This window comes from Fulmarus glacialis, unplaced genomic scaffold, assembly GCF_000690835.1.
Source record: "Fulmarus glacialis isolate BGI_N327 unplaced genomic scaffold, ASM69083v1 scaffold9122, whole genome shotgun sequence".
In the NCBI taxonomy this organism is placed as follows: domain Eukaryota; kingdom Metazoa; phylum Chordata; class Aves; order Procellariiformes; family Procellariidae; genus Fulmarus; species Fulmarus glacialis.
In genome coordinates, this window is record NW_009198513.1 from 33331 (window position 1) to 58015 (window position 24685).

General features: G+C 42.6%; 1 protein-coding gene across 1 annotated transcript in view; it reads right to left on the minus strand.

The window, feature by feature from the left end:
• Positions 1 to 24685, minus strand: part of LOC104073231 (receptor tyrosine-protein kinase erbB-4-like) — a gene marked incomplete at its 5' end in the record, with an annotated part of 99320 nt that overhangs the window by 28942 nt on the left and 45693 nt on the right. The window contains one exon of the mRNA XM_009572931.1: positions 2782 to 2937. Within this exon, the coding sequence (XP_009571226.1) occupies positions 2782 to 2937 (156 nt within the window). The remainder of the gene's footprint in view (positions 1 to 2781; positions 2938 to 24685) is intronic.

The following is a 24685-nucleotide window of genomic DNA, read 5'->3' on the forward strand; positions in this document are numbered from 1 at the left end:
ACCCGCGCTGACTGAAAACCAGGCAGCGATCAGTACTTCCTGGATCACGCCTAACATTCATATACTGAGCATGACATCATATGGTATGGAATACTCCATTGGCCAGCTGAGCTGGCTGGCCTGATTATGTTCCCTCCCATCTTGCGTACCTAGCTCAGTCAGTAGGCATGGGAGCTGTTCTTGGACTAGGAGAGTACTTAGCAACAACTGAAAACATCAGTGTGTTATCAACATTCTCCTCATACTAAATCCAAAACACAGCACTAGGAAGAAATTTAACCTTATCCCAGCAGAAACCAGGACACCTGTGTAAAGATGGGACCAACACAATTACATCCAATCCCCGTAAATCTGAAGTGCAGCAGAGAAGGTGGAATACAGCAGCTCTTTTGCCTCAATAGTTTGCCAAACCAGACACTGCTATCTCGATTGCTCTCTAATGAGGCTAGCTAATAATGCAGTGTCCATAATACTTCACAGTCCACATAATCATCATCAGAGTAAACAGGCAATGGGGAGAATTTACAGTGTTTAATTTCTAACTCCTAATATTCGTTAGGAACTTGGCCTTCCCAGTTCTCTGTATCATTACTGCAGTGAGAAAAGTTGCTCCTGAAAGCAAGTCAAAATTCCCAACATGGCCTTTGGCTCTGAATCACCCTTGGGGAGAGCTCATCTCTTCGGACAGAAAAGGCTGTGTAGGCAAACACAAACCTAGGTTTGGCATAAGGGTTCGCCCTCTTGAGTTCGTGTTAAAATGAGATTCACGGTGTTTCCTATTCCTGAGCTGGGCCTGTAAGGTACAGTCTTGCAGTCCATTAATTTCTAATGGACAGACATTAAAAACAGATTTTTACCTGGCATAGACGTGTATGGGTCACCTCTAATTTGGAACTATGGAAGATGTACTGGAATAAACCAGAGAGATACGCAACTGCACGCAAAATCTGAACAGATGGTGGGTGTAAAAGCAGAGGATGTGTCTTCATTCAAACCCTTATGAAAATACCTTCCATGAAGTTGACTAATGAACATAACCTATACAGTTATAGCAAAAATAGCACTCTTTATTAAAGGTTGGCTTAGCACTTGCAAAGACAGTTCATCCTCCTCCACGAAACTCTGCAGAAGTGTATCACTTTCATTCCATTAGATACGACTGGGTCGTTCCAAACTTGAACAATTGCTGAAGTAGCAAAGCTGCATTGCTCATCATGGGATAACTCAGATTGGAAGGGACCTCAGAAGGCCTCTAGTCCAACCTCAGGCTCAAAAGAGGCTTAGCTATGAGCTCAGACCAAGTTACTCAGGGCTTTATCCAGTCTGGACTTGAAAATCTCCAAGGATGGAAACTGCACCACCTGCCAGGGCAACCTGATCAACCGCTTGATCGTCCTCATAGTGAAAAAGTTTTTCCTTTTATCCAGTCTGAATCTGTCTTAGCATGCTCTCAATACAACTTTAAGCTGCAAATGTCTTCTGGATTTCACAGGACGCTTCTCTGAGAACTGGGACATATGACGTGTAAATCCTGCTCCAGAACTCCCAGCAATGTGATTGGCCTCACAAGTCCAAGACACCATCTAACAGCTGCCAGGGAACAGCTGGTTTGCAAGGACCAGCTCATTTTCTGTCATTCACTGACTGATGGAGGGAAGAGACAGAGGGGTTACTGAAGAGGCGATTAGAGAACTGAAGGAATCAGGGAAGACTGCCAGAACTCCACCTTCCCTGCCAGGAGGTCTCTTTACTGGGGAAGTGGGAAAGCACCGGTGACTCCTTTCAAGCTCTTCACCTCACCGACTGAAATGCCGATGCAATCCATGCAACAACTGCCAAGGGCAGCAGCCACACAAATAAAGCAGCAGCCCTTCCAGGAGAAAAGCACACACCAGCAGCAGCTGTTTGTCCCAGACAAGGGCATGAGTGAGCACAGAAAAACACAGATAGCAAGTAGACAGAAAGCAAACTGAACATTCAGGAAAAGGAATGACAGGAGAGGCAGAATCCCTTGGGATTTTGTGACAGGTTGAAACGTGCAATTTTGAGATGTTTAGGGAGCAGCCGGCAGCAGTATGTACTTACAGCCTTTACCTACAGTCTTCTGAATTTTATAATGCATTAATCTGAAGGCATTAGAAATGAGGTGAGGCACTACATGGATGTGGTGTGGTATGCTGAAAAGCAGTATGGGAAAATGTCTGGTTTCAAAATTATCTTCAAGCTAGTTTTTTCTGTGGCCTGGCATTCAGCATGGTATTGGAGACTTGGATGCAAGAAATAGCATACGCAGGCTCTTCCAATGTGATAGAAGAGGTGGCTCTTTGCTGAGCATATGTAAACTCTTATATGCTACAAATACAAACATGTTCTGTGGCCTTCCTTTTTGTTTTCTGGAAAATTACTTGTCTGGGAAAATGGGACTGCAAGTTATTGAGGTCCATACTGACCAAGGAAAGGGGCTTGGCAGAAATGCCTTAGAACATCCGTCACTCATTGAACTGACTTCAGAAGTCTTCGAAACAAGACACAAAACGGAGCATACGAACGAAACCTAATTCTGAATGTGAAAACTGTTCAGACAATTACATTTTGGCACCTGGAGAAGCTCGCTGAGCAAAAAATGAGCAGCTTTTATGTGTGCTGTCACAACATAGTTTGCTAAGTCACTGACAAACCTTCTTACATAGATAAGTCCCGTAGGGATACACTGCCCTGAAGAGTAACTTCAGGAGGTTTGTCACAGTGGTATATTTACTTCCAGACATGTACAGCACTCACCTTCCCTCCATCAGCATTATACTCCTTCTCATCCCCTTCCAAAAGCCGGGCCAAACCAAAGTCAGTGATCTTCACATGGTTTGGTGATTTCACCAAGACATTACGGGCTGCCAAGTCCCGGTGGACAAGTCTCCTCTCTTCCAGGTACATCATTCCCTGAAGGACAAAGAACAGTAAAATAATCTTAATGAGTCTTACATGATTTTTTAGAACTACTTTTCACTGATGACATGTAAAATTTCTGGTTCCCTTATTAGTATTCACAACAAGAAAATGGCCTAGAAGGCAGAAGTTCAACACTGCCCTTGCTCTGAGCAGGAGGTGGGATTAGATGACCTTAGGTTCCTTCCAATGTGAACGATTCTGTAAGATTCTGTGGTAACTGCCAAAGGAAAAAACCCAACAAAACCCCACACAGATATCTCCTTTGCTCCAGCAAGTTTAAAATCTGGAAATGTGAGACAAAGAAAAGAAATATTACAGCCCTTATTTTTCAGACAGGAAATCTGAAGACCATAAAAAATAATCAACTTAGCGCCAGAGCCCCACAGAAATTACGCCAGATTGGGAAACAATCCCAGCTCTTCTACGTTCCAGGCAAGTGTCTTCAATTCAAGATGAAGTTCTTATCCATCTCCAAACGCTTTTAAGTTGGACACAAATTTTCACTTCCCTCAGTGGATTAGAAGGAAAACAATTCTTTATTCCAAGTGCTGCAACCCACTTGCCTTTTCACTCCCTCAAAATTTTGCATTATAGTATTATAATATAATGTAGTATTGTAATAAGACACTAGATCAATGGACACTTTTTTTATGAGCATATATATTCTGTTAGAAGTACTTTTGTTAACAAGCCCATCCAGCTGCCTTTAAAGATAAGGTAACATATACTCAAGCTGCCTGGCCTTAACCTTATTCTTACTCTGATGAGAGACTAACCATCTACCATCATTTGGAAGTTTACATGATGCTTTATGACACTGAGATGAACACCAAAGCTTGGTCTTATTAATTATATGACACACAAAGGATAGTCAGGCAGGGTCACAAGCCTATAATTTCATTAAAAGGCATTTATGACATTAACCATCATTACAAGAAACTACAGATGAAATTACACATTTGATAATTACCCTTAAGGTATCTCTTAATATATTAGCTCTGTATAATATATATGGTAATTTTTAAAAAGTCATTGTTGAATACCGAAGAGATCATATTATCCCATAATACAGATGATAATTCAGAGAGTCACAGCTAGTGATAAAAATAACCAGATTACTCAGTGTCATGGACGAGATTTTATTCCCTTTCACAGCATAAGCAGCTCACACACACCTATTCCCATACACACCGGGAGGACAATGCGTATGGGTAGCCACCACTCACGGTCACTGGGCCAAATGTAGCCCTTTCTTGTAGCCCTTGAAGACAAAGTGGATGTCTTTACAAAAAGCATCAAGTGGAGCTCTGAACTGCTGTGGTTTTTAGGCAAAAAATTTCAGTGGTAACACCGCTAAAAGGTTTGAAAATATGTGGGAGAACATTTGGCCTAAACACTACTTCATTCTTCATGTGGTAGGCTTTGCTGCAGTCAACACGAAGGTGGTTTGACAGGGGACACAGGGACTCTTTGGCACAAAGCAAATGGAATTAATTTTTAAAAGCACTGCTAGTTGAAGCAAACACACCCTCCTGCCAATTGCAAATCAATACTTTTGGCTGTTGAACATCAGAACTGTAAGTCTTTGAAAGCATAATGGTTTTGACATCAAATTAAAACCTGTAGGAAAAGGACAAATAAATCTCATGGGTCACACAATTGTGAGTCACACAACAAACACACCATGAAACCAGAGGCACCATAACTTAGCACAAGAATTACCATCTGAAGAAATCCAACCACAAAAAGACAACACAGTCAATAGCAACGACACTGTGTAATAGAGGAAGAACAACCACAGAAGTGGCCCCGTAAAATTCAAACAGATTCGGAATTCATAGAAATCCTCTTTCACATCTCTAACACTGAACAGTAACCAGAAAGCACTTCAAGGCAGTGTCAACACTGCTCACACCAAGTACTCTGGGAAGCAGGTGGACTACAGCAACCTCCCAGTCTCACGTCCCTGCCTTTCACCTGGGGGTCTTGCAGCCAGTCTGATGAGATGGCTGCAGGTAGGTGTCAACCAACCTGTCTGGATGTGCCTCAGAAAGCCGCTGAGAGAGCACCACGCCTGTGCTGTGTTGGGCTGAACAGCGCGTGCAGGCACGCAGGGCTCTGCATGCTTTGCGGAGCAGCCTCTGGCTCACAATCACACGTCCAGCTTTGCTGCTCTTACAGATAGTGAATCTAATCCTAAGGGTGGCTTCAGGGTGCCCTTAAAGATACCGCATAGTCATTCCTCACACATCTAAAATTACACTGGTTCTTTGCAGTTCCTGAAAGTGCTGCCCTTGAAGCCAGGACTGCAGTCACATGCAAACAGACAGGCGCCTTGTGCTTCCCCCAGACACTTCTCTCCTGCAGCTCACAATCTCTTCCTCCAGCTTCCATGGGAATAAGCACCTCTCTTCAGCCTTGCATCTTTCACTGCAAGACAGCTCCTCCCTGAACAAAAAGTCTCAAGGTGCTGCTTACACTTCCTTTCTATTTAGTTTAGGAAATATCTCAAATTTTTAGAATGAACAGAAATACTTCTAAAACTTCATAGATTTGACATAACTTCCAATAGCCTTATTTGGTCAAAATTCTCAATACCTCAGAATAAGGGGGGGGAGAAAAGAAAGGTCCAAATGTGCAAGCAGATGTTTGTGGGCAGAATCTGACGAGGACACAGGAACCCAGAAAATTTGATGCGAGAATTCTGTTGGTATCAGAATACATTAGGCCCAAACAAAATTGTTATTTTTAATAGATTAATTTGCACCTATCAGTACTGAAATTATATGAAGATATTGCAGATTTCTTTTGGCAGAAATGAAGAAATAGAATTTCTGTCTTGTTAAAATCAAAACAGATGACCTGTACCAAGGCTTTAGCCTCCCTTCTTCAGCTAACGATGGCAGGAATGGATGGTAAGATGTCCAGAAACATCCTTCATTGAAAGAGTTAAACAATCAAACCCTTAACTGTGCCTCCTTGGTCTTATTAAACATGAAGGCTAACACTTTAGGATGTTTCACTCTTTATTCTACTCATTTAGTTCCATTTATTTCAATCTTGTGCTATGATTTAATATCGTCTAAATAAGATTATATTTTATTCAACCTAACCTCATACTCTCTTATGAACTAGAAAGATGTCTAATCACCTACTTGAATACTGCTCCTAACCAATACCACACCTGTTTTTTTTTTCTATCCAGAAAGAGGGTAGAAATAGCTGTCTGTATATCATTGTACTTACAGTTTACTTCACCTCTGTCAAACAAGCTTCTCGGGGCTTCTTCCCACCTGTGTTATCTGCAAAGCTAAAAACAACCCACGTAGGGTTGACAGCTACAAAATCCTCTGCAGGTCCATGACCTGCAGAAATGTAAATCCTCTTAGGAATACCCAGTGATTTTCCTGATATCCTACCAACAAGTTTTAAAGGTGGATGGTGGAAGTATAAGAGAAAAAGTATATGTATGTATATGTTTTCAGTAAATGAGATTATACATGCAGAATGAAAACAACCTAAAAATGGGAATCCTACCGTATTCACTGCAGCAATACTGTCTAAACATATACTATGCCAAGAATCATCATTTGAAGGCATTTTCAAACCTGGCAGGAAAAGTGCTTTATATGCATCTCTAATCTTTTTACATGACACAGAAGTATGATAACAAAAAAATACTCTCTGCATTACACAGCTGGTGCCATCACCACCCAACAAGCCCATGATTAAATACCAAGAGGACATTTTATGAGAGCTACGAGACAGAATTACAAGTGACCCTAGACCCTGACAATGGAAAGGGATCTGTTTGTAAAAATGACACTTTAAAGCCTGATCCAAAAGACACTATGCTGTGCCATTTGAAGTGAGGCTGGGGAAATGAAGCGCCCTTCAGGACTTGTCCAAATTAGAGCTATGCAGATGCCATATAATTATGGAAGCATAAGATGTCCAGATAATAAGAAACCCCACACTTTGTATATGTATTAGAATATCCACAATAGGGTGGGACTTTTATGCTGAAATCACTGAGAGGAAAAAGTTCAACATTAAGCCATTAAGGATCAGTTGTCCCATTATCTCTGACCCCAGAGTTATCTCACACAAACACAAGAATCAGCCATGACCTACCCGTCACTGATACTTCCTCATCCCAGTCATGGCAGAGGTTTCCTCACAGAGAACGTCATTAGAAATGCAGTTATTGTTAGAATCCCTTAACATAAAATCACTCCCTGAATCAGCGCCTAATGCTATTAAGAATTCAAACAGCCACTGCAAACAGCTATAACACAGATAAGTTGGGGAAGTCCCTTTGGAACTTCAGCATGAGTGAGGAATAGCCTTTTATCTTTCACAACTGCACCCCTTATCCTCACCCAGTACCAGAGTCACGTACAAAGACAAACATGGATCTTTAGCTAGACATAGAGAGCTGTAAAACTGCCTGTAGCCTAGATCCCTTCCACCCGTGTGATTATGCAACTACGAAAATGTAAATTCTTCCACAGAGAGACAGACACAAATGCCCTTGCCAGGACTTCGGTAAGTGTTAAAGGTCTTTTATCCTTGCCTACACAATTAGTAAGCTGACCTGCCCACGTGTTTATACATTTCACAAAAGGCTTGCAACAGACCAGGGAAACTAATAGCAATGCTGAGGGTAGAAGAATAGGCTTGTAATAAGCCAAGATATCTTTGTTCAAAGAAGGGAGGTGGACAGGAAAGATGCAAATGGCCACTAGGAGCTTAACTCCAGTAAGAATTTCCTACCTGTCACTTTTCAGCCTTGATAATTTTCTATGTAATAACTAGGGGGTGGAAAAAAATCAGCAGTTTTACCAGCTGAGGTGAATTCTGCTCTCTACCCATCAGTTTACTCTTGGAGCTGGCTAGAAATAACAGAGAACAAAAACTGTCTTGTTGCATAGACTAGGAGTTAGTCATTAAGAGCTATAAAAGAAGAAAGTCTTTTCCAATTTTATTATGGAGCATTTGTGAAGTCTCCAGGACTGTGGATGGACAGATTCAGTATGGTCATTTCAGGTACAGTCAGGTATGCTCATGCTCTTTTCACGAGAAAAATGACAGACCTGAAAATTAGATAACATGTGCTGGCAACAAACTGAAGTGGGACAGTGGAAAGGAGACTTTGTGTCAAAAAATCCACGGGAGGAGAGAAGACAATGAGATGGGACAGCTTTCTGATCTTTCCAAGTGCTGAACTGCAGTAGAAAGTATCAAATTAGGTTCATAAAATATTAGCACTTTCAGTGCTGCAGACATCTACAGAGAAGTAGCATCAAAGGCAGGCTGGGGGTGGAAATAAAAGAATAAAGCATTTTTTTAAAAAAGCAAAATAAAACTTTTCTGGAAAGTTATGGGTTTGACCCCTGAAATCTCCTGCCTTTTAGACGTGGTCACAATTTGCTGTTTTCTTACTTTACTACCAGTGTTACTTTCTGCTGCTGTCATTTGTCTCCCAGTTCCTGAGGGCAGTTTTTGAGCACAGCCTCCATTTGTACAGCTCAGAGTGTAAGAGTTGCAAGCACAGACTGTTTCAGATGCTGTTATTTGATTTCCTTCACTTTTCCGGACTTTTCAGAGTCCCACCTCCCCGCTGAGGATGCTTCTGGGTTCATTTAAAAGGTGGCTGCTGCTGTTCAGGGAATATCTGACTCTGAATTGCATGAGTCTTGTCTGAAAGCTCTTTCCATTAGGTGCCTGTACCTCATTTCCGGAAAAAAGGTATTCAGTACTCAGGACAGAATTTAGGCAGGTATGTACGTTTCATTAAATGCAAAGTCCCTTTGGGATGATTACCAGAGATGAACTGAAGTGTGTTGAATCACTAACTAAAGTATATACTTATGTCTTTGCAAGATGCAAGACACCATTCTGCAAGACTATTCAAATTAAAAAAATAAGATAAAGACCTTCACCTGTCCCAAGAATTTCAGCAGTACCAGCAGACGGCAGATGTACTATAAACACTTTTTTTTCCCCTGTGTGACTTTTTGCTGTTTTCTATAATAAACATTGTTTTCTCCCTAAATAGAGGGAACATTGATCTTAACCCAACCAGAAATTAAGAGCAGCCTGCCTTTCTTCGATAACTTCCACCCACCAAAGCCAGCACACATGGCAGATTCATCAAACAGGTATGTGAAGGAAGAAAATTTCAAGCCCAACTCAAATCTCATGGACATTAATCTCCAGCCTTGGAGACTGCCCTCTTTTCATCCTAATAACTGGAGGCTAGCTTAATAACAGGAATCACTACAGAAAGCTTGAAATGATCATCTTTTCCCCTGCTTACCCCACAGAAAAAGTGTAATTTTACCTGGGGCTAAATACGCTTTCAAGGAAAACACAGTGCCCTTTGTTGTCAGGAGCAACCAGAATCATCTAAGTAGCTGTTACTCCAAGGAGAGCTGTGGGAGGGAAAAACTGACACTGCTCTGAAATACACTGACTCAGCTGCAGAGGTGTGATTTGTTAGGTAGGTCTGCTTGGGAGCGAGGACTGGAGGTCATCCTCACAGCCAAGGGGGAGCGAAGGATGCTAACAATTTTAGTCCAAAGCTGCCAGACTGAGCTGGGGACTCACACCTTGTGCTATGCACACCCCCACCAGGTTAGTTGCCAAGGGCTTCCGAAAGTGTCTGGAGTTCATCCAACTCCAATAAAGCTGGCAAGGGAGGTCCATTCCTGCATCCTGGGCTGGGTGTGATCCCAAATATTTAGGAGTTCAATTACTTCAGATTTATATGGGGCAAGTTATTAACTTTCCCTTTGGTACAAGTAGACAAAGAAAGCTTATGTGATAGCAATATATTTCTTCCCATCTCCTGTTCCCTTGAATGGGCTATTCACACGTAACAAGCCATATCTTGGGGTAACAGTGCTTTTATCTCAAGCTGGCTGTCTTTAAATGCAGCCTTTGGGATACAAAGCTGACATAACTAGCTGGATTTTCCTACAGCTGCTTTGGACCTGTCCACCTGATCGAGACCAGAAAACCGAAACTTTGCTAAACCTGCACTCCGAGCTGGTGTGACGTGAGCAGTGTGGATGCTGTATTCATGACTGCTAATAAATCCCTCTTTTCATAGTCCTGTTGTGACGTTGCTAAATGGCTTCGGACTAAACAGTTCAGAGTACACAGAAGCAAGCCCAAGATTATCTGTATGTGACTTAAGAGGCAGGATCCCAGTGCAGTTGGATTCATACCCCTATGGAAAGACAACCAGTGCAAATACAACTCCTGCACAGGTAACTCAAGCTAGTTCTGCTGTGAAAAGAGTTAGTGGTGATGTTTTACACACAGGTTAGCCCTACATGTCTCCACTTGTGGGTCACCCAGAAGTACAAATGCTGTCTGCTCACACATGGGAGTGTGATCTCACATTAGCTGACTCAGCTGAAGCACAAAATCGAGATGACCTGGCTTCATACCAACCACAGGAGGACAAATGCTACCTGTGGCAGTGTAAACATGCCAGTTACCATCAAAAGAACAAGTCTGGAAAAAAAAAGTCTACACCAGATCTTTGCTCTGCATCATGCGGCTGCTGCAGTATATTTGTTCCAGTAATAGGAGTCCTAAAGCCTGATTTACTGCGTTGCTGAGCTATGGCCCAAGACACAAAATAAAAAAGACGCTAAAGCATAACAAAGGTCAAACAAAGTCAGGAAGCAAAAGGGAAGGGAAATAAAGTTTAGATGAGAGTTACAGGAAAAATGCAGGCTACTCCAAAATGACAGGTGATTGATAAAGGGAGAAAGAGTAGAAAGAAATGAGAGGAGAAGCAAGTTCATAGGATTATGACATTTCAAGACTTAATTGACTGGACTGAACGGACATTTTGATGGGCCCAGACCCACCGCAATCCTAAATTAAAATCTCAGGAGTGCCTCTCACCCCTTCAAAGCACAGATAAATGGGTCACTGCTGAACTGACTGGTTCACGGTTCTTAGGTTGTGGGGTCCTTAAAACGATGCTGTCTGTCTTGGGTGGGTGTTGAAGTTCCTCAGGCATCACTAGATGGGGATTTTGTTCCACCGTCATCATCAAACATGTCCTTTGTCTGAACTACTGTGAAAAGTACGAGTTGTCTCCCTGGCTCCCTCAAATTATGCAGATATCTAGATTAGGTGGTGCTGAACGTAAAGAGTCTGTGAAGGACTTCATGTTCTTCTGATGAAAGATGTTACATAAATATATTTAGTAGCATAAGCAATGAGATGCAGAACAGGTATTTCAATACTGCCCATATTGTGTGTGCCTCAAAGTTGTGGTCCGACCTCCAGGCACACCTGTGCAGCTGCTACACGGGCCGTTTAGGACGGGAGGGAAAAAAAAAAAGTTCATTCCTATGCATGACATTCCCGAGGGAGGGAGCTGTGGAGTTGTATCTAATCTCCATTTTGCAATTAACCCAGACTCTTGCCACAGTGCTTCCTTAAGACAGCTGGACACAAGGTGCTCTCCTATGCCAGCTTTAGTGCCTTCAATGGGCAAACTGGCTTATATTGGCTGTGTTACCACTTCGCTTGGGCCAGGTGTCCCAGCTTCCTGGGCTGTGTGGACACAGGCTACATCAGTCTCCTGCAGTACCTTCTCCCTATTCCTGAAGTGCTGAAAAGGACAGGGATGTTCTCCTATAATCTCTGAAGAAAATCACAGCTCAGCTTACAGTACTGCAGCCCAAAGAGGCGAGAGAAATTGTAGCTTGTAGCTGCGCTTATAATAAGCATATCACCAGTAAGGCCACCATAACCTGGATACAGCTTTGCAGCTCCTCTCATTCCCTCACTAGGCCAACACAGATGCGATGCACAAATACACACTGCAGCAGAGACACACCAAGAGAGTTTCTGACCCTCCAATTACTGAAGAGGACCAAGAGCTGTAATAGGAAAAACTTAATAAAGTCAGGGACTCATGGGTAAAGGGTCACCCCCAACACTTTGATAAAGTATTTCGCACCGGATGCCTCCCTGCTAGCTCTGCAGTATCTGCTTCTCACAAGGGCTTCTGAAGGTGAGCACACAAACCAGTCAGGTGTTTTCAAGAGACTGTCCTTCGGGTGCATTGCCCCACGTAGGAAGAGAAAAAAGCAAGGCAGAAATCTACTGACGGTGCCTGTGTGAGAAAAAGACTGACTGTTCAGATGCAGATTTCTGTTCTACCGCAGGGATGCCCTTCGCCAGATGTACCACGGGGCTCTGCGAGTCAGAATTTAACGCTGCTGTGTCCGCTAATGCTAACACAACTCACCTTTATCCAGGAAGCACAGAAGTACTTAGCACTGTTTTGGCTGCAACCACGGCTGCGTGTTGTCAGTATCTTTTTCTGTAAAAGAAGCCTTTACGTAAGAACTAACTGCCTAAATAACAAACTTATTACTGCAAAACTCTCCTTGCTGGGCAATAAACACTCATCGCCAAGTAACTACAGTTAAGAGGCTGGCAGGAACACAGTCCTTATGACAAAGACTGTGAATTATTATTTCAAAAGCAAATCCCAGTAACCTGTGCTACACAGGCCAGCAGGAGGAATGTACCTATCCTCTGATTTGGGGAGTGCTCAGAGACTCAGGTTTCAGCTTCCAGTGGATCACAAACTCCTGGAAAGTGTTTGATGCTTTTCAACGTGGCAACCAAAGAGAGAGCTATCAGCGCATTAATGATTTGAAAGGGCTTTCTGAATGCTATTCTCTCTTAATTGCTACAGTTAGACAAGCTCCAGCTCCTTCCTCTGAAGAGGCAGGCAGGCTAAATGTGTCCTATAAAAGAGCTCCCAGTGCAACTTTAACAGTGGAGCTGTGACCAGTGCTTTCTTAATACTCTGTAGTTATAAACTGCCCATAAGGGAGATAACTTGGCTTTCTTGAAACAAAGCCTGCAGAGAAGCCTGCGCTCGGAGGGCCAGCAGCATACTAAACAATGGGCTACCTTTCCCCCACCCCAGCCACTGACCTCCTGCCAATACAATTACAATCGGGAGAGTATATTGTGTAGTGCATTCACTCTCTCCAAGAAAGTGTATTTAAAATGGATTACTTCTGCTCCTTAGGCAGGCGATCAATAGAGATGTGGACTGCAATAAGTACAGAGATGTCTGTGGGCTGCAGCACTTATCCTCTGTGTCTCTTCAGAAATTAATTAAAAATCAATGAAGTGTGCAGCCTATTAATAAGGAACCTCCAGATTAACAGATACAAGCACAGCCTTCCCTCAGTTTCAGAACGAACGCAGCCACAGCGCAAACACATTAGAAATTCTCCAGCACTTCAAACAGTACCTTTGTATAACTGTGACCTTTCACGGCTATGCCCTGCATCTGACTGAACTGCAATATTCTCAACTTTATGCACCCTTAATAAATTATATGATATTTGTTTCAAGTTCGTTAAACAGGAGGACTTGGGGTAAGCATTTAGAGCCTTCAGAGTTACTGTGCTGGCTTTCTAGAAAATGGTCTTATGACAAAGCAAAATCACCAGCATGAAGATCGGATCCAGCAAACATCTAACAGAGGGATAAGTGCACTTCGTAACTCCTGGAGGTCACTCGCGGGATTCAGCAATAACTGACAAATGCAGTTATCTGACTCCTCCTCCAACAACCTGAAGACTACACCTTGCAACCTGATGAATGCTTAATTCCTGTGAAAGATTGGATTTGCCTGGGTTTGAAAGCAGCTGGGCAGGGGCTGGAGAAAGGCATTTTTATTGCTGGTTTCTGTCAGGCAGGACCCCCATCCCTACTACCTTTCCACAGCCCAGTAGTGTTAGCATGCAATGCACAAAATACGGAGCAGCTTATAACACACCTAGGGCTGCCAGCCCAGGTCAGGGCCCCTGCTGAGCAAAGAACAGCACATACCCATAGCAAGAGCATTCCCCTGCTTCCAAGAGGTGAGATCCTAATAAAAACCCCCACTCTGTGTTAATAGACATAGTAATATAGCAAATAAATAGAACATTTAATAAACAAAGCTGTGTTTTAGAAGGAGAAAGATGAAATGACTTGCCCAAGATCATTGTGTTGGGACAGAGGCAGGGACTGCTCCTAGGTCTCAGCACTCCCTGGTCCAATACACCACCTAACTTCCCTTAGTTAAAACCCCACCTTTTTCAGACAGCTTGGTTGAGAAATGAGTACTGACTCAGTAGCAGATAATTTTCCACTGGAAGTGCACTGATAAACTGACATGTCATGCACCGGATGCAAGGTTTTCCAGTATTCACCTTATGTTGCATGTTACGATAATAAAATATGTGACAAAACAGGTCTTTCCTGTACTCTGTGTACTTGGCTGGTTCAGATGAGACAATGTTTTTGGACAGCTGAACTTCCTAATCTCCCCTTCTCTTGGGCATTGCCCACCGCGCATACAGGGAACACTGCGGTGGCTACTATCTTGTGTGTTCAGATGAAAATCCTACAAAAGCACACAGCAGCTCCCTGCTTTGCAAAAGGCAAATATGTATGTAATTCCACTGATCCCCCTGAAACACTTGAGAGGGGAAGTTTTTGACCTCAAGACACATAGGCACTTTTGGTCCAATCGAAAGTTCTTAACATTATCCTGTGTTCTCTTAATTTAATATTAAGTGTGGATGATTTTATTTTTTTTTCTCAGCAGACAGCATGACTGGGGCTGAATTTCTGAGGTAGGCACCTTTACTTGAAAGATGCTCCTGAAGCACACACAGCTTCAGGGCTCTGTATGACCACTTTTAAAATCATCATATCAGTGTAAATAGGAATACAACAGGACAATGGAAGCACCACTTCTCCGAGAAACCACCACTTTCACAAGCTACTCCACTGCCAGGGCCACCAGGCTCTGCAGGAGAAAAGTGGAACAAGGGCGTATTTACCGTCTCCCGCTCCTATTTTCTTCTCACGTGAGCAGAGCAAGCAGCCGGTCTGTATGATGGCTTCTGCTTAGGACTGCAATATTGTTCTACAAAAGAAAATGTTCTGAATTTATTCTAAAGGCTTTTGATACTCTGATTCAAGAGAGTTCTTGAATAAATTAAAGCTTTGAACTTCCAAACTCTGTTGCCACTACGTTTCTGAGCACTTCTTAAAAACCCACATCACAGGTAACCATAGTTACCTATTTCATACTTGTTTTTTCCCCTTTTCTAATTGAGAAGCTTATGACAGCTGACAGAACAGGAGAGGCCAGCCACATAAAGCGAGTGTGCTAGCTGATAATGGCTGGAGAAACCTGCTAAATAATCTATTAACCTTATTCAGTAGATCCAGATGAATGCTAGAGTGGGGTGGGTGGAAAACAGAAATCTGGGTTCAAGAGACACATATTTCTCCCCAGCTAAAACGTCACATTATTATTAATGGTTCAGAGCATCGCTGTGTTGACAGTGAGAGCCCACAGAGTGTGAGTCAAACCACCACCGTGCCCCGCTAGCTACGTGCATTCAGACTGAATAGCCTTCAGTGTGTGTCGGGGGGTTAATCATTAAATACAGCCTGTCACTTTTTTCTTTTCACTTCATGATGCTGAGGAGGATGTTTATAACACAGATAATTTATCCAAGAATATATGAAAGGTCCATATGCTCCTTGAGTGTATGGAAACAACAGCCAGTGACTTTGCACTGGCAAAGTAAGGGAGAGCTGAGCACTGCCCGCTGCACCGGAGTGCACGACCTGTCCCCGTCCCTGCTCCTCTGCGCCTCAGCTCAGCCCTACCTAGAAGTAACACCGACTCCATGGAGATGTGGGGATAACGCATCCAAGGCAAGTTTAGACAAGCCCTTGCATTACTTTGTTACAGGTTACTCACAGAAAATAAAGTTTAATTCTACCCTTTCAGGATATGGACTCAGATAATTATGGAGCACTGACTGCGGTATTATTTTGTGCTGTACATCGGTTCAGTTGTCCTGCAAAGTGGTTCTACAGTTTTACCAAGGGACCACAATCGTACACAGAGGAGAAGCTACTTCTGAAGTTGTACATGCCTAAAAAGAAACCTTCATTATGTCCTCAAAACAAAACTGATTCTTCTTTTTGCCTAGATCCCAGAAATATCTAAATGTGGTTTGGCTCAAGCTTTCAAAAGCCATTAACTTTTAAGGTAAATCCCAGTGCTGGAGGTTTCAGTTCCCAAATCTGAGAAACTTCTCAGCGAGTGAGAATGGCTGTTTTAATTGATCTCTGTACACTTCCCAGCTACAGCAAATACTTCAGTTACAGCTACATTTTTGTCAAGCTGTCTCCGGAGCCATGGATGCCATGATTTATTCGAAAAGAAAGAAAAAGACTCATGACTTTGACATCTCAAGATTTGAGCGTGTAGGTGGGTGAATACATTGGAAATTTTGAGAGCTGCTGAGCTGAAACAGGTGACCTAAGTAGAAGAAAGAGGAATCGGGGCAGGTGTATTTCCACTGATAGTAACATTTCAAGCGTCTTAAGACTCAATTCCTGAGTCACTAAACTTAAAGTGAGTTTTTCCATTAATTACAACTGAGACAGGTTCAAGCCTTGGGTCAGTGCTGCTGCCACTGCAGAGCACCCAGCTGGAACCTCCAAAGTGGTTGAAATGGTTTTTAACCATTGGAAAGTAATTCACCAGGGAAGCACAGGAAACCTAACACCCTTGGGCTCCCCTAAAATCCCAAATCTTCTTTGAGAAGACTCACATTTGACCTTTCTCCCTAGCTATGAACCCACGCCTTTTTGCCTTTAAACCACAGCCATGAATTTTTCTATGATTTACAATGACAAACTGCTAGCCCTGGCTATGGAATATGTGTGGGGCATTGCCTGGAGCAGCCAAAGGCCTTTTAGCGGGAATCAACTTCTTCCTCTAACCTGTGACCCAGACCTTCTGGGGACTGCGGGCTAATACCCTGCCTAAGAAGTTGCCCCCCTTCCTCCTGTGGTTCTGCAGCAGCATTTCCATGCTCAGACTATTGTTCCAGCACTGCCGATTTCCCATATAGGCACAACTGTATTTGCCAAATTGCCATATAGACACTGAACCTTCTTCTCCTTAGTATTGAAACGAGATCCATAAAAGAAAGGGTCTGCTAATAGGAAAATCATTGCAGTGAGTAGAAAAGTCTCCTGTTGATTTTGATTCATTTGGATCAGATCCAAACATATGAGAAATCTCCGAGCACAGCTTCCACATGTCTCTTCGCTGGAATTTTTCAGCCATACCTCCATCTCTGGGCTGCTTCATTCACAGTTACTTCCCTCTCTCTTTTAAATTGCCTAGATATTTCAAAGGCTCAGCTGTAGAAACTCATCATTTCCCTAAGGACCCAATCATGCTGTGTTTTTTCTTTCCTCTTCAATTAAAACTAACTGGCACCAGGCTTAAAATGTTTCTGTATCTTGACTGAAACACATTGATTAAAACATAGGCAAAGGCACAACATGACCCCCAAGCAGAAATACCTTTAAAAAGGTCTTTACAGTAAGGGTTCTTTAGAAACATGGCAAGGAGAATCAAGCTGTCACTGAGGAAAGCATAAAAAAACCAGGTCAATAAATGCTGCACGGTCGCCAGGTGGTATGGACTGTAATGGAAAGAACTTCTTTTCTAGAGGCACTGAGATAATTGAGGATGCCTGGGATCACATACGGACACCTATCAACTGGCTTCTGGCCCAGAGATTATTACTAGAACATAACACATCCATATATAATTCTGGCTCTGCCTCTCCGGAAAACTCACACAACTCCTCCAAATTGCACCGCTATGAAAATTATTTTTAGCACGTCAGCACACACAGCACAGGTCATGTGTGCAGCTCCAATCCCAGATTCTAGAAATATTAGAATTCATTTATAAATTTCTAGCCAAGCACTTACAGAATGAATGGTACCAACAGCTTCCCAAAATCTATACTGCATCTGCTAAGGGTCACGCCAATGGGTTGGGATGGGATGCAGTGGCTGCAATTCTTTTCTATCGCAAGATATCGCAAGAGCTCAGAAGCGACCATCCTCTGTTTTCGTTTGAATTGACATTTACTCCCCCCCCCTTTAATGTATTTTTAACTTGGCTCCCTAAGAAATCAGGCTGGTGCAATCATGATGTTTGCAGAGTTATCTTTCTATCCTTCTCTAGTAATTTTTGATGCTTTTGATTGTTTTCAGCCCAATTTGGCACTACACTTGTCTCAAAAGTTTTGCATTCTTATGAGTTTCCTGAAAGCAGGTAGGCAAGGAGAGGAGAAAGACTGTAATAGTTTTCCTGCTATTGTGATCACAGTCTGTCTTGGGCACTAGAGACTCCACGCAAGAGAGACACATTATTGAGGATACTTTAACTAGCACTAGGAACATATTAAATTCCAGATAACCTAATCACTAGACATAAATCATAGGCAACCAGTCTCAGCAGCTCTACTGCTCATAAAACTGCTTTTCTAAAGAGCTCCAGGGGGCCTCATTGATCACAAATTCCATGAAGTTCTACCGAAGGAAAAAATGCAGCCCTATTTACATACACTTATCTAGACTAAAACTAGGGCTTGGTGCACCTAATCTGGGGAGCTGCAGACCAGCACACAACTACCCATGGGATGCTGAACCCTCTTTGCCTTGAGTTGCTAAATGACACTAAAGGGCAGCTACAGAGATGCTGGTTAATGGGGTCAGAGAGACCTTCAGGAAAACTACTGAAAGTTTTGTCCTTCACATGGAAATTTCTGTGACATAGCCTCATCCAACTTAGCCCACGAGGGGCTGAAGACTGCCTGGCCTCAAACTTACAATAGCCATGGTCCCCTCTGTGGAGGAGTACCCTATGGACAGTAGGTGTTCAGGAATGGGAAAGACACAACCAAGCACAGTCTCCCCTCGCTAACTCTGGGGCTGGAAGCATGGGGTGGGACGTGCAGCTTAGGAAACCTTAAGCTGTCTGCACATTGCAAAGGCCAAGGTTGGATGCACTGCAACTGTTTTACCCTCACATTGCATGAAGGTATGGAGGGAGCCCAGGTTTTCTCAACCTGGAAACGCCACGGCAGCAAGCCAGGACACTGCATCTGGATCAAGCTGGTAAGTCCTGTGTGGTGCCCTACTGCACTGCCTAGTCCCGCTTGCAGGTCACAGGTTCCCACTGACTTGTACATTTCTGTCCCATCTTCCAGTCTGCAGTGGGGCTATGACCTGCAGAGCTTACCTTGTAGCAATGATGACATCCCCAGACCACAAAAAGGCTTCATGAAGCTTAACACAGACTAACTTACTCCTCCTCAAGGACCTTGAAGCCTCTTCCAACACCAGCTGAAAGCCCGCTCTGAACTTTAGAGGGCTTGAGATCAGCTAGTTTTGAAGGAATTAGGCAGCTTTCCACATTGAGCTCTCTCTAAAGGTCCTGATGTGTCCTGCTGATGCTGCAGGTGCACTGGTATCCTGCTCTAACAAAAAAGCAATCCTACTACAGATACGCACAGGAAAAAAGACATGGGTTCATTTTACTTAGCTGCTCTCACCACTGGGATGCTGGGCAATCTGCGTGGCAAAAACAATGGAAACAGAGCAGGCAAGACTCTCTGAGACAGCCTGAAGGCAGGTTTTCTACAGCAGTCTCCCACATGGACTCTCAGCTGTTTAATAACATGGTTGAGCCTGCAGTGCCTTTTTTTCCTTTAGCGGGAGGACTAATCACAGTCTCATCTATCTAGACGCCTATTTTTATGAAACTCATACAAAGATAATATCTTTGAGACCTTTTCTCCCCTGTCAAATCTGAATAAATTCAACCAACATTTTGAAAAGTTATTGCAAGGGAAACTGAAGACAGACACAGAGATTGCAATAAGGCTAATTTCCATAGAAAACCAGGCTAAGTCCAAAAAGTTTTAAGAAAACTCAAGCTCTTACACATTCCTTTCTTTTAAAGGAAAATAGCTTCCCTTCCATTTTTTAAAGGAGATTTAAAATAACCATCCAGCCCTGTCCTGAGGGGGAAAAAGCCTGAACTACATAAATACACTTTGCGCCTTATTTTATGAATGGCAAACCTCATGTAGCTCTGATAATTACCATCTGCTTCACCTGAACTGTGAGCTATTGTTCAGGAGAGAGACCATACTGGAGCATCTTTGTATCACAAACTGGACCACCAGCTCCCTGCCACATCTAGGCCAGCAAGCTTGAGCAGCATTCAGGGTTTTTTTTGCCAGGGATATCTTTCTGATCTTTCCTGTAAGTGCAGCAATACTGTAATTTCCCAGCAGCCAGGCCGTCATAGAAGTCAGTCCCTCAGTACTCCAAAAGATTCACCAATACACATATCATATGGACAAGTTTCATGTCTCGGTAGGCAATGGAATTACAGCCAACATGACAGACGCAATACTGCCAACCTTAAACACTGGAAAATCAAGGCCAGAGCGTCTAAAAAACCCAGATATTTACTTACAAAATTCTGAAATTAAAAATACTTAGGGGGTTCTGTTCTTTTTTACCCTTTGGCCTCTGAGATGTTAGGGTCTACTTCAACCCTGTTTTCAGGCTCATCCATTCTTTAAATGAAAGTAGAAAATCTCATAGAGTCTGACTGGAGCTGGAGTTTTCAGAATATTCTAAGGAATGGTGGTTTACAATACAGCCGATGGCAAGAGTGTCGATGTGCAAGAAGACCTGGACAGCGAAAGACATTCCCCAAACAACTGACTCTCAAAGGTCTATAAGTTTAGTTCATCTTTTTAATCTATTATAATTTATACTCCAGTATTCATATTATCAACTTATAATTTATATCTCCTAGACCCTCAGTGCTAGGCAACCTTCTTCTGCCAACAAAAACAGAATCCCAGGCCAATATTAATGCATGTGTTTACATTTTCAACACCCAAACAGCAGAGTCTTGGTATGTGTTGAACAAACAACAGGTAAATCACAATAAGCAGCTGACCTAGCAAACACCAAATGTTTTGGAAACATCATGCTGTGTGTATTTTAAGAAGGAAGTTGGTTTTACACATTTCTTACGAGAGAGTTAACAGTGGCAAAGGAAAATGGATAATATCATCCCAGGAGTTGTGTGAAACAACACAGAACCAGGTGGGAGTAAAAAACAGCTTTCATTCAGTACGAGTGCAAGAAGGGATTCAGTCTGCTGAATGGATTAGATGGCTGAAGCAAGAGAGGCCACCCCCAGGAGCCAGAGCCAGGAAGCTCAGATGTCTCCTGCGGGGTCAAGAAACAGCCGTGGAGAAAGGGAACTGCCTGAACGCCCACTGGATGTCCATGTGAGACTAAGGGATGCTACAGGATGACATGCAGAAAGAAGGACAAAGAAAGTTAGAACAAGACTTTTGGCACAACTTGAAGGAAAACCTGAGAATGACGGCTTCTGCATTGAATTCAGGCAGGGGGAAGTCAGAGGCTGTCTCCAGGGAAGGAGGGCTTTTCCATATATTCCTAAATTAACTAAAATTCATTAAGGAAAAACTTTGAACACATTTTCTCTCTGCTATGCTCATGGAAACAGCATAACAGATCTCAATTTTTGGCTGATTTAGTGTTAAGTCAGTAATTACTGGTATTCAATCTTTGCACGTCCCTGTGGTTCCAAGGCACCAAGACACAATAGGAGACACTGTTCTTGGGAGAGGGGACAGGAACATTTTTCAGAGACAAAAGGAACAAACAGTTGAATACAAACCGCCTGAGCTGCCAAAATTTATGGGGATTTCTCAAATGCAAACCCCAACTTCACAGTGAGCTGCTATTCCGTTCTGATGACACGAGCTGGGCAATCCTAGCCCCTTTCCCCCAGCTTCACTGACTCTCCTGCCCTGGGCACCGAGACTCCTCCGGGTCCTGCCATACTGCTGTATTCTCTGCTGCAGGCAGCCCCCAGCTTGCTTATCCTGCGAGGTGCATCAGCCCCTTTGGAAATGGTGAGAGCTAAAGAACTGGCAAATGAAAAGAGGGGGGAGAGTTCACTGTTTTGGGCAGAACTGATTTGGCTAGAGGGATGTGGTTCAGTAAAGCCAGCAGAAGAGATTGTAACTTCTACTTAAAAGTTCCTGAAAAGAGAAAAAAGAGGTGAAAAGAGAAACAGACGAAAATGGGAAGCGAGACAGAAGAAGATGAATTTACAAGGGCAGTGCCCTCAGTTTTCAAAGGACCTCAGGTAAGGTCATATTTAATGTTTGCCATTTTGAAGGAAATTATCATATTTTCTCTTGTAATTAGCCGAGCATTAGAATCAAAGCTATACTACTTACACAGTTGCAATGTGTTTACTATTCTGTGTTGCAGGTTTTTTATACGTCTAATGCAATTTTAATACTTTTATCTTTTATGACAGGACTTGGTTCAGACCAAAATAATCACTGTATTAACATTTTTTTCTCACCCACTCAAAGTAGTTCGGTTCATTACTGCAGAAACAGCAAGTCTCCCCAGTCCATCATTAATTCCTACTGTTTTAATTATGAGAAAGAAAAAAAATTCTCTGTGGAAGACTTTGTGCATAATGACACTGTAAATACAAATCTTAATGCAAAGCCATAAAGTATAAACCAGACAAGTCAGTTGCTAAAGTAAGATTCTGGTAAAGATCACATTTTATTTGGTAGGAACTTAATTTTTCACTCCGCCAAGCCATTCATATGTTGCTCTAAACCCACTGAAATTAACTGCATCACATCTGCCTGGAGAAGAATGAAGCCCTTAAAACTGTCCTAACAATGAGTTGAAACCACATCCCCATATCTTAATTTGACAAAGTTCAGGGAAATGTCAGCTCCGAATGGTGTAGAAAAGACCTATTTCTATAATGAGCATGAATTGGGATTCTAATTCCAAACAGCTCTTCAACGTGGGGAAAGTTTTGATGAAGATCTAAACTTAGACTTGTTTCTAGTTTGGGCTAGTTTCTTCAGCTACTTTTGCAACAGAAGCCGAATCGATAAACCCACTGCTTGCAGACAACATTTATAATAATACAGATAAGCTACACATCTAAGATGGATGGGATTTTCAAAGGTATGAACAGACTTAATTAGGACCATTTTGACCTCAGGGCTTTTGGATCTCAACTGAAGCGTGAGACAAGTGCCACTGTGGTGGTGCATTCACACCCCCCTTCTCCTGGGCCGCTTGTTGATCTCAGAAATTTCCATGAGACCTCGGCCTTGGTGTATTAAGTCTGGTGGTGGAGCGCTCCTTGAGCGCATCAGAAACCCTGCAGAGCTGAGGCTGGGAACATACTTCTACTGCCTGGCCCAGATGTCATCTTATCTGAGTCATAGCTCAAGCAGAACAACACTGAAACCTTGAGAATTTTTAGTAATTACCACCTGGGACCGTGGCCAGGATGGAAGTTTATGGATGACTAAAGCCAACCATCTTGCGAACCTATAAACGGTGGTCCTAAGTGAGACCCTTTGAGCTCTCCAGGATCGCAGTGGGCTGCGCCCTGTATGTCCCGCCCAGTGGGATGCCTCTCAGAGCTTGCAACATCTTGAGCTAACAATATTCAGAGGCCCATCGTCTGATGGGACCTGGGCTGAAACTCTTCACTCCTTGAGGCTCAACCCTTGCCCGTTGAGAAATGCCGAGACGTTTTATGTGAATATTTCTTCACTGAACTCGAGGGGAATTTTTAACAGGTACCTTTTGTGTGTGTGTGTGTGTGTGTGTATATATATTTCTGTCTCTGTGTGTGAACTAACAGTAAGCATAATCTGTAATTAAGTCACGACTGTAGTAGACTCTACTAGCACTTACTTCACAAATATTAAACTAATGATTAAGTGCTGCTAAACTTTGTTAATGATTAGTTAATGATTAAGTGCTGCTAAAACTATGAATGAACCCTAGACTGCTGCTAAACACATAGAATCCCTAAGATATAAACCCTTAGACATAACATGATTTTTCTTTATATGTTTCAGCCGTGTAGTAAGTAATAGAGTGAACCTTGCCATTGAACTCTGTTAAGTCACGCTTTTATAAATCACTATTAAAATCACTTTCTGCTAATACCTTTGATGGAGATTCCTTAAGCAGCCTCTAAACCACTCATTCGCGACAGCCACAACTCGGAAACTGCATGTCTGCTTTTCCAGAATGGAATATTTAAAGTTCAGTGCATACATATGTGGCACCTCAGAGACAAGTTTGCTTGCAAACTAGGAAATTCAGGAAGCTTAAGGTGATGTGGATGAATGCACTATATATATATATCCAAATGTGAAAAGCTTTTTTTTTTTTGAGAGTAAGTGGCATAAACACTGTGATATTTCACATTTCAAAGTGGTGAGAATTAGCTAAAAGAAGCTAATGTGAGGAAAAAACTAAATGTAAACCACAATGTTACACTGAAGTCTAACAATTCCTCCAGGTCGAGATTTCGACAAATACTGTTCTCTTTTCGAATCTTGGAGGAGGTACCATGAATGACCCTAATTAAGATGCAAGCCCACAAGATAAAGATGCAAACTGAAAGGATTTTTGTGTCCGCTCCTAATCCAGCCCAGAGACTTTCTGGCTGAGAGTTACACCTGACTCAAATTCATTTGCTTCCAACCACTAAGTCCTCCAATACTGGGAAATAGATGTGATTAGACAAATAGATAAGAAACTCTAGGGATCTTGTTAACGGTCAAAGTTTCCTGCTTACTCATGACTATTTTAAAAGAATACCAATAGAAGCAAAGAGGACAAGAACACCTGGCATTCATGCTAATAATAAATTCAAGGAAAA